At 52.5% G+C, this 9968-nt stretch overlaps 1 protein-coding gene across 1 annotated transcript in view; it reads right to left on the reverse strand.

Annotated features, from left to right (window-relative positions):
- The window catches only part of LIMD1 (LIM domain containing 1), a 34477-nt gene extending 27665 nt beyond the window's left edge, over nucleotides 1-6812 (reverse strand). Inside the window, exon 1 of the mRNA XM_065628135.1 lies at nucleotides 5544-6812. Within this exon, the coding sequence (XP_065484207.1) occupies nucleotides 5544-6693 (1150 nt within the window). The 5' untranslated portion in view covers nucleotides 6694-6812. The remainder of the gene's footprint in view (nucleotides 1-5543) is intronic.
- Nucleotides 6813-9968: the final 3156 nt, after the last annotated feature.

Raw genomic sequence — 9968 nt, forward strand, 5'->3', positions numbered from 1 at the left:
CCAGATTTGGAAAGGTAAAGGGATGGAAATTGCTGATTTTGGCTCAATTTCTGCCGGCAGGGCAGCTTGGCCCCGAACAACAAAGAAATCTCTGTTCCCTTTCGCATCATGCGGCAACAACCACCCGCGCTGCAGCTGAGCGCCAGAACAAAGGGACCTTTGGGGCAGAGCTGAGAGCGAAAACATGCCCTGTGAGCCCTGTCCTGGCCCTCGCCGTACCCCATCTCGGAACTGCAAACCAGAAGTAGAGTGACCGCTGGGAACAGTCTCGGCTCTCGAGATCAAACAGGTCCGATGCAGATCTCAGGGGCTGTCAGAAATGAAAGTGAACCCAGCGTCCAGTCTGAAATGTCAGTCCCACCCTCAAAGTTCAACAAGTGCATTTCCATTTGCCACCAGACTCAAAGCCTTTAGAGGTGTTTTTTCCTCTAAGTGTTGCTATTTCACGTTCACCAGAAGGAGCTCAGTTGCTTACTATATCCCACTTACTAAAAATTCGATGCAAACCATACTGGGACTGCTCAGTATGATTTATTTCCACATAACGGACATCACCTGTCTACAAACCAAGAATGCAGTTGTGGGTTTTTCCAGCAGCATCCCTGCTCTCAGCAGCATCCAGGAGAGCCAACCTTTCCTACCTGTGCTCCTGGCTGGGTTTGCTGAGACTATTGCTTAATTTTAGAGGGCAAAATGAGTTGCTGTGCTGCTTCAGCAGTGGGATTTCTTTGCCTTGTCAGTCTGGTCCTGGATAAGGGGAATGCAGTGGCAGGATGAGGGGGGAGTTTGGTGGTGGGGGTCTGCATACACAGCTAATCCAGAAACAGCACTCGGAGGAATAAGTCTACCCTACCCCTTCCACTTAACTCCATGCAAGCCACGTTTCCACAATCAGCTTGACTCTTCTCCACCACACGCAACTGGCTTTTTCCCCCTTCTTACAGAAAGCTGGATTGATGACGAAGAACCGCCAGTTGCATTTGGAGAAAAAAAAACAAAAACAAAAACAGAGCCTTTGCACGTAGAGCCTGCTGTCTCTTGGCAGAAGTTGGACCTTCACGAGCATCCACCTCCTCAGAGCAGGAAAGGGGAATGAGATAAGAGGAAAGCTGGCATACGCCAGGACCCTTGCGAAGGTACAGCTTCTGCATTTCCAACCCACCTATTTATTCCAGGAGAGCCAAGTCCTCCACTTACACACACTTCTTTCAAACACAGTATGCTGGAAAAATAAAAAAATACTTCACCCTGTCCTACCCAATGTGATGCTCAGGGTTGGGTTCTTCAGGTTTTACATCAGGCTTTCTCCAGAATCTGATGCCACCTCCCCATAGCTCACTTTACCCAAGTAATTTCTACATCAAACTCTAAATTAGACACATTGTGTGCCTTGCTGTGCTGTTTTCCACTACTGTGCAATCGCTCTTGCTGGAGAGTTGATTTCAAGGAGATCTGGAGGCCTGTGTGAGATCAAGCACCTGGAAAAACCTGGCAGTTTGGTCCCGTTCACCACTGGGTGACTGGGTTGTCACTCAATGGTAGCAAAGATGTACAGGTACTCCCTGCCCAAAGAAGCACAGAATTGGTAAATGCAATTTTTCTGCAGCATTTTTGCATGCCACGTTCTCGACCCTTAACTTTGCTGTAGACAGTTGTGTACACACTGCCAGTAAAGTACACGAATGCCATCAAACTCATGTCAGTGACATTTTAAACACCTGACAGCAATGTCAGAGATTGTGTTAACTTCAGTGCCAAATGAACGAGGCTTCTGATTCCTCTCAGTCCCCCTTGGCACAGTATCCTAGCTGAAAGACCTATTACTCCTCTGCCTCAGCTCCTTCCTTTTTCTTTCCTTCTGGTAGAATTTTCCTTAGCTTGCAAACCCAGCTTTGCTCCCAAGAGGAAGGGAGGAGAAGCACATAACTGCTGTAATCCTGAAGAGCCATATTCCAGGCAAACACTTATTTGCTTGATTCCCTGCAGTGAGATAGACTTTGCAATCTGCACACACCCACTAGTCCATGTGCCATCATCCTTCCAGCTTTCCTTGTTCCACCAGGACCCACCTCGTCCTGCAGGCAGGCATCTCCTGCCAGCCGTGGTGTTCTCCCAGGAGCGGGCAGCGAGGGATGCCTCCACTCATCACCAGTGGAAACGATGCCGTTATCATCATCCAGATACAAAACAAACCTCAGAAGAACTTTCATTTTGACCAGAAATCCTCCACTCAGCAGCCCTGAAATTGCCCTCGTTGCCACTGAAGCATCCTGGTACACCATCATCAGCAGAGTCTGGTGAGGTCCACAGGTATGTACAGCCTTCAAGTTAAACAAATTGTGGTTTTGGCAGTGGTGAAGCGCTAAATTTACTATGCACAAGACTTTGAGAGAACACTGCTGGCCATCAAGCTGATCACACCCATTCGAAGGTGCTGAGGTTCCAGGTCTCCATGGGGTTTCAGGGGTTACCGCTCTGCTTCTGACAAGGGGAAAAGAAACCTGCAGACTTTGCTATGAGATCTTCCCTGGAAAGACTACACCAAAAACCTGATTATAACCTAGGGTGGCTTCCAGCAGCACCTCCTGGCACCTGGGGCCCCTTCTCTGCTGCAGTGGGAACCAGCCTCTCCAGGGAGGAATTTCAGGATTTCCCTCCCTTAGCGTGAGACCTGGGTGATACCTGAGACTACCTACGCTCTCCTCAACAGCCCACATAAATCAAGTCAGCACTTCAAAGGCAGTCTCGGAGAACTCAAATTCCTCCAGAGACGCGTGCAGCCCATGCGGCTCACACATATGCCACTATTTAAAAACCAAAATTCTTGGCTTTGTTTGCTTCTTTCCTTTCACTTGGTACACATACTCTGAGCAGACAAATGGATTCTGTACAGCAAACTGGCGCTGACAGATCACCAGACTGTCTGTTACTCCTCAGCAGAGCATTCTACCTACATTATGGTTACTCCCTAGCTTACCTGAAAAGGGCTTTCATTCACAAACACTCGTTTTCACATAGTGAAGAAAAAAGCAGCTCCTTTACTGCGATCAGAATTAATTGTTCATGATAAATATCTGGTCCAGACCAAGACAGACTGAAGGACTGTATGTTACCAAGACAGATAGCTCCATCTTAAAAAAATCCCCATGTTACAAAAGCGGCACCAAATATTAGGAGAGCAGAGAGCATTTCAGACAAAATACTTCAGTCATTTGCACTTCAGTCCTGGTTTCATTTCCTGCCTCTCATGTGCCATAAAGCTGCTGCATTAAATTTCCCTTCACTGGGGAAAAGTCTTCAGCAAAACAAATTCTGGACCTTTTTATCAATTTTGCATAAAAGTACTTATTTTCCATCCTAAAGTCTGCTAGCTTGAGGGTATAGCATAGCAAAGATAGATTCAGAAGACTGTATGGGTTCTTTACTCCTCCAAAGGAAGTAAGGTAACTGTGAAAAAATGAAAATAAAAGTGAGAAAGAAAGGGGGAGGAGGCCCAGAATTAAAATACTTCAGCATTTGCCTCTTCCTGCTTCTCAGTCCTCCACGGTGGCAGATCTGCCAAGCCTCCCATACAGAGGTGAGCCTCCACAAAATGTCACTTCTTCCCCTGCCATGACTGCAGTCTTTCATTTTTCACTCTCTTCCTTCCCAAATTTCTCAGACACTGGTGTAACACCTCCTGCCAGCAGCATGTGCAAAGACCTCGCTGGGAACCAGGCGGCCTCCACCTCTCCTCCCTCCCTGGGAGAACCATCAGCACTCTCCGTGCTGCCAGAGCAGCTCCTGCTAATACAAATTTCCCGCAGGACAGAAGCCTCCCCCTGGTGCCACCGACTGTTTTATGACAAAAACGTAAAAATAATCTAACCAGCGACCACGTCCCTCTGCTCTCTTCCCGCTTCCCCATGCGCATGTAGGACGAAGTACGATCCAGCTGGTTTATTTGCACCGTGAGAAGAAGACGCACACAGCGCACCTGGCACCTCTCCAGTGGAGCTAAATGCCACCTCCAGCAAAATATTCCCATTTTTGAGCACCACCTGCCACGAGACTGCTGTCTCAACCCCATCTTTCCTATCGGCTCCTTGCCACAGCATTCAGCCCGCCCCGCACAAGGCTCCCAGAGCTCATTCAAACTGTGTGCTGCCTGCACGGGGCAGAAAGTGCCCAAACGCGTTCCCAGGCCAAAACGCTCCAAGTCCAGCAAGTCGATACATCACCTTTCTGCGACAGACTCGGAAATTGAGTTCAACAATCCTAGTGCAGCTCTCTGTGGGTGAGTACCACCGCCTGATGCCACGAAACACATTTTGCAAACTGCATAAGTTTGCAACCGAGCACTCGGTGGTCCCTCCAGCTACATCCCCGAAGCTTGGCGTGAAGCCCAGGGATGTTCCTGTGTGCACAGACCACCACAGAGCCACCCACTGACCCCACCGGGCAGGATCCTGTGCAATGGCACCTGTGCTACCCGAGATGCAAACCCTTCCTCTGCATCAGGCTGAGGAGTTTAAATCTCTCCCTGCTTCTAATTCTGTGACCGTGGGTCTAAAAGCACGAGGAAAATCCATACACTAGACCTGCTCCCTTCGTTCATTAAATTAACCACAAAGTTCCCAGCCTTCCCAGCAAATCCAGGTCTCCTTCTCCCAAAAGCTGAACCATCTCATCTGCTGTTAAACTGCAAAGTGGCACAGCAGGGAGAGGAAAGGCTCAACCTGCCCCTGAGCTTCTGCCAGCCTGGGGCAGTAAATCAGTTCAATCAAGCAGGATAATTAATATTCCCATTGGGAGACTCTCACATGTAAGTGGTCCCTTTCCACTGCCAAGCACCAGCAATAACCTCTGGTGGCAGTCTGGACTGGATTTAGGGAGAAATGTGCCTACCACCTGTTTTTCTGCCATCTTCAGGATGCACTGATCCTTTGAGAGCCGATCAGCACCTGGGGGCAGGGCGGAAATTCTGGCAAGTCTGGGAAACCACCACCTTTCCCATCCTCAAGCGACTGCTCTTCAAGACATCCTGCAAGCACAGCTGGCCGCGGCCACCCGCACAGGGGTTACCCCCGAGGGACGCCTGCCACTGCCTCCCCGGGGCTCAGCGCCCTTCTCCGTGCCTGCAGCACCCACAGACGTGACTCCTCCGCAGGCCGAAGCCTTCCCCCTCACATGTGGCCAGGCAACATGGTTTTAAGACACAGAACCAGAACTGTCAAGGAAAGTTAAGCGCCTCCCTGCCAGCAACGAAGGGCACTTCAAAAGATGCTGCTTGAGCTGCTTCTCAGTGCAGTCCTCCCCAAAGCTGCTATGCTATCTCTGCTTTAAAATTTAAGAGGTAGGGTTAAAAAAAAAAAAAGAGCATCACAGCAGGAAGAGCTTCCTTTAAAAGCTAAGTAACGAAAAAAAAAATCCTGAGAAACTGAAAAAGCATAACCAAGCACAGGGACACACGACCCTGCAGGTGTGAACCCTGCAGGTGTGAACCCTGCAGTGACACTTTGCAACAAACCCTTTCCACGCCGAGTGGCAGACTACCTCCTTACCGAAGTAATCGGCCTTCGGCCGAGCATCCATCTCCTGCTCCAGGCGCTGGGTCAGTGCCTCCAGCTTCAGCTCGGCTGCCGACGGCCCTTGCTCTGGCTGTGGAAGGAGGGTCTGGCAGGGCAGCTTCACCTTCGCCGTGCTGGAGCCCTCCGGGTGCCTGGTGTCCGGCCGCGGGCTGCTGGTGCCCTCTGGGAAAGGTGGCTGTGGAGCATCTGGAGCTATCGGCCCACGCAAGGCCAGGCGCGAGGAGCTCGGCTCGGGATCTGTGCCGCTGCCATTGGGCTGGTGGTTTTGACCGTGGGCCACGAAGTGGCCAGCTGGGCCTGGGTGGGTGGTGGCATGCTGGTAGTCCACACTCGGGGTGGCAGGTGCGGAGCTGGAGGGGAAGGACAGCGGGACGCCCTGGTACCACAGCTGGCTGCTGTCCCCTCCGGCCCTGGGACCGCAGGGGTCAGCAGGGCCCGAATACCCCCGGGTGGGCTGCACAGAGGAGGCCGAGAAGGAAGATGACCTCTGCTGCAGCAGGGCCCCCGGTGCCCCCTTCTCCATCCCCACTGAAGGTGTTGGGGGGCTCCAGGCGTGCGAGAAGGAGGAGGATCTCTGGTCCCCACCACCCCGCCTGCCCTCGCTGCCGTTCTCCTGCCTGCTGCGGCAGGGCTGGGGGTCACCGGGGCTCCCGGCATGCTGCTCCCCTCGCCCCGCACTGGGCTGCGAGCCCCCCACTTTGGGGATCCTGTCGGGCTCCGCTTCCCAGCCCCAGCGCCCAGTCTGGTTCCCTGGGGCCTCGGCACGTGCCCCGCTCTCGCCGACGCCGCGCTCCCCTCCATCATACGGCCTCGCACGTGGCCCCTCGGCGGCGGAGCCCGGGGGTGGTTTGGCACCCCGGGCCATCGATGGGATGGGCCGGGGGGCACTGAAGGTGGCTCCTCCATTCAAGGCGGCCATCAGCATCTCCTCCTGCTGCTGCTGCTGCTGCTGGAGGTGGATCTTGGCCATTTTGGTGGCGAAGACCCGCCTGGTCTCCTCGAACTCGGGGTTGTTGCCGGCAGCTTTGTCCACCCGAAAGAGACCGTCCTTGGAGGCCTCGTACATGTTGAGGTCTTCGATGAACTTGCTGGCTTCCAAACCCAGGTCGTCGTACTTATCCATCCCGCCCGGCTAAGCGGGATGACCCCCGCCTTCCTCCTCCTCCTCCTCCTCCTCCTTCCCGCCGGGCTCAAGCTACTCCCGGCCGCACCGGCCACTCCGTCCCGCCGCGCCGCCGCGCCCGTCTCCGGCGGGGGCGTGGCTGGGGGCGTGGCCAGGAGGCGGGGGCGTGGCTGGGGGCGTGGCCAGGAGGCGGGGGGCGGGGGCGTACGCCCCCGCCCCCCGCCTCCTGGCCACGCCCCCAGCCACGCCCCCGCGTCGCAGCCGCCACGGTGGTTGCGGGGGGGAGTGGACCGAAAGGCGTCGTTTGCTCTTTGTCCCTCTTCTCCTCCAGGGAACGCTGCTTTTGTCACCGCGTTCCCCTGGGGAATGGCCGTGCAGGCCCTGAAGCCCTTGTGAGTCGTAGAATCATAGAACAGTTTGGGTTGGAAGGAATTTTAAAAGTCACCTAGTCCGCCCCCCCCCCGCCCCTGCCATGAGCAGGGACATCTTCAACTAGATCAGGTTGCTCAGAGCCCCGTCCAGCCTGGTCTTCAATGTCTCCAGGGATGGGGCATCGACCACCTCTCTGGACAACCTGTGCCAGTGTTTCACCACCCTCACTGTAAAAAATTTCATGTCTAGCCTGAATCTCCCCTCCTTTAGTATCAAACCATTACCCCTTGTCCTGTCACAACATGCCCTTCTTAAGAGTCTGTCCCCAACTATAACTACCAAAAACCCCTCTGAAGTCATGGCCACCCGCCATTAAAAAACAGCACCCCCCCCCCCCATGCAAAACTCTTTGTAAAATCATATTCCCTAATATTGTACCAATTAAAGTTTATAATAGGAAATTGTAGGAAACAATTATTTTGCAAATATAATAGGCTCAGGCAGGATCTCCCAGCAAAGCAATTTTTTTAATAACAATATTGCAACACCGGGTGTTCTACCTAAAGGTAGGCACACATAATAGGGCAAAAAGCCCCTGCTTATATCCCCCCAAATCCCAGCCACAATTTCCCTCCCCTGTTCCCCACTGGTTGGGTACTGCAGGGTTTACAGAGTACCCGATGCCTGCCTCAGTTTACATACAATACCATTCCCCTTATCAATCTATTTAAGCTATGGATTCCTGTTACTTCGGCTACCCTTCCCCCTAAATTAACTTGTAAATATAGCTATCAGTATGCATACAGGTATCAGTATATATTCCGGGAAGAGACTGTGTTTTACATTGAGGATTCATAGTCCGATGTCTCTTGGTCCTTCCCCCCTGCTGGGGTCAGGCGACAGGTCCTCAGTTATGTAAAAACAACAGTTCTTCATTAAACGTTCCTTACAGAAATTACATGAACTTTATATATATGTATAATAGATACACACTTTCTTCGTATATCTATTTTTTAAATTTTTTTTTTTTACATTTTACATGCTGCATAGGACCCCAGCGCATTGTAAGAAGGACAGCCCCCCACCCTGAAGAATAAAGGATAGCCCTGGACTCCTGAGACAACACCTGCATCCCAACCCCTCCAAAACGTCTGTGAAACCCTCCCCTTGTCTGGCATCATAGATAAGTAAGTGTAGCAAGACCGACTCCAGGGACGCCTAGATCAAGAAAGAAGCAGATGGATGATGACATCATAAAACCATAGTTGCTTTGCAAGACAGTGACATGTGTGCATGAGGTAGTGATTGGTCAAGTCACATCTTACCTGAGCCCTTGAAAGGTGTGAGAACTGTGTGTAAACCACGTTCGGGGTGTCCCAATGTGAACAGGACCCCTCATGCCGGTGAATAAAGACTTACCCTTGTCTCTCCTCCATCCGCACGGGCCTCTTGCGAAATTGTTGTGGCAAACCCAGCTGGGGTTGCCCAGAGGCCGGGGGGCTGCAGCAGGGTCTCTGCCAGGCTTGGGGGAGAGGCTGGTTTGGGGGAGCTATGGTGCCTCTGAGTGACTGACTGATGCAGTTGATTGCTACGGGCCCAGGCACGTGTCCTGCATTCCCAGGACTTGTTTTATTCTCCCCCAGGCTCCAGCAGGTAGGGCCAGATGTTAAGGAATGTAGAAATGCACTGCCTTTAATAATTGGGCTGTGACCGAAACGTGTCAGAGACCAAAAATATCCTCTTGCGTTTTTGACCAGTTCCCTTACAGAAGCACTGCTTTAGCAACTGAGGCCAGATCTGAAATAGCCTGGCTCTTTCAGAAAGTTTTAGCCCCGTGTGCTTAAAAATTGTGGCACTGAGTCCCTGGAAGAGGTGCCAGTATTCTCACAGAGCAACCTCCAAACTGGTTTGGAGCCTCCAAAGAGGCTCCAGGCAGGACCGAGAGCCTCATCCCTGTAGCAACACCCTTGGGCTCGAGCTTGAGCTGATAAACTGACAAACTTTAGACTCACTAAAGCTAGCCCAGCATAGCACAGGGCTAGATAAGGGGTTTTATGGTTTCTAGGGAAGGCAAGAGGGTGGGAATCCCAGGGCAGGGCAAAGCACAGCAGCGGAGCTCCCCTAAGCCCCAAGAGTCGGGGAGGGGCGACCACAGCACATGCTGCCACTAACCATGGCCTGGCAAGTTTTTAAGGGATCGATAGTGCTGGAGCTTTCACACAGTATCAGGAAAAGAGTTAATCAATATCAACTATCAAGCCTTCCTCTGCTGCGGGGGTGAGGGAAGGAGGGGGTCACGGCCTCCTGAGGCTGAGCCCTGCTTCGCTCTGGGAGAAGCTGAGTGCCTGGGGGTTAAACCCCGCTTTGCACAAGCCCCGGCAGGTCGGGAAGGTTTAACTTCCGTCTGGAAGTCAGGTGTGCAAACCACAGCAAGCCGCTGCCTGTGCCGGGGCCCTTTTGGCTGGAGCGGAAAGGTCTTGCCTCCCGTTTCGTGGCCGGGAGAGGCCACGGTGGCCTCCAGCAGCTGCTTCATGCCAGGGGGATGTAGGCTCAGGCCACCGGTGACCGAGAGCAAGAAGTGACTCCATTTTTCGAGGGAGCTGGCTGAAACTGTTGAGCCCGAGGTTTAGCTCAGCTGAGGCAGCAAAAGCCAAAACTGAGTTTCATTGTCAAAAAAGCATCCTCGGAAAGGGCTAGGGCAAGGCAGGTTTTGATAATATCCAAGACTGATGAGCAATGGATTGCTCAAATCCATGTTTGTATGGCCCGAGGGAGTGACCAAAAGGAAACAGAGCAGCAGGTGGGTAAGGATGGAAGCCTGAACCCCACCACCACTGCACTCGTGGGAGAACTCTCCAACATTAGTGGACAAAGAGCAATTGAAAAGGAAATTAAACATCACT

The sequence above is a fragment of the Caloenas nicobarica genome, chromosome 2, assembly GCF_036013445.1.
Source record: "Caloenas nicobarica isolate bCalNic1 chromosome 2, bCalNic1.hap1, whole genome shotgun sequence".
Lineage (NCBI taxonomy): Eukaryota > Metazoa > Chordata > Aves > Columbiformes > Columbidae > Caloenas > Caloenas nicobarica.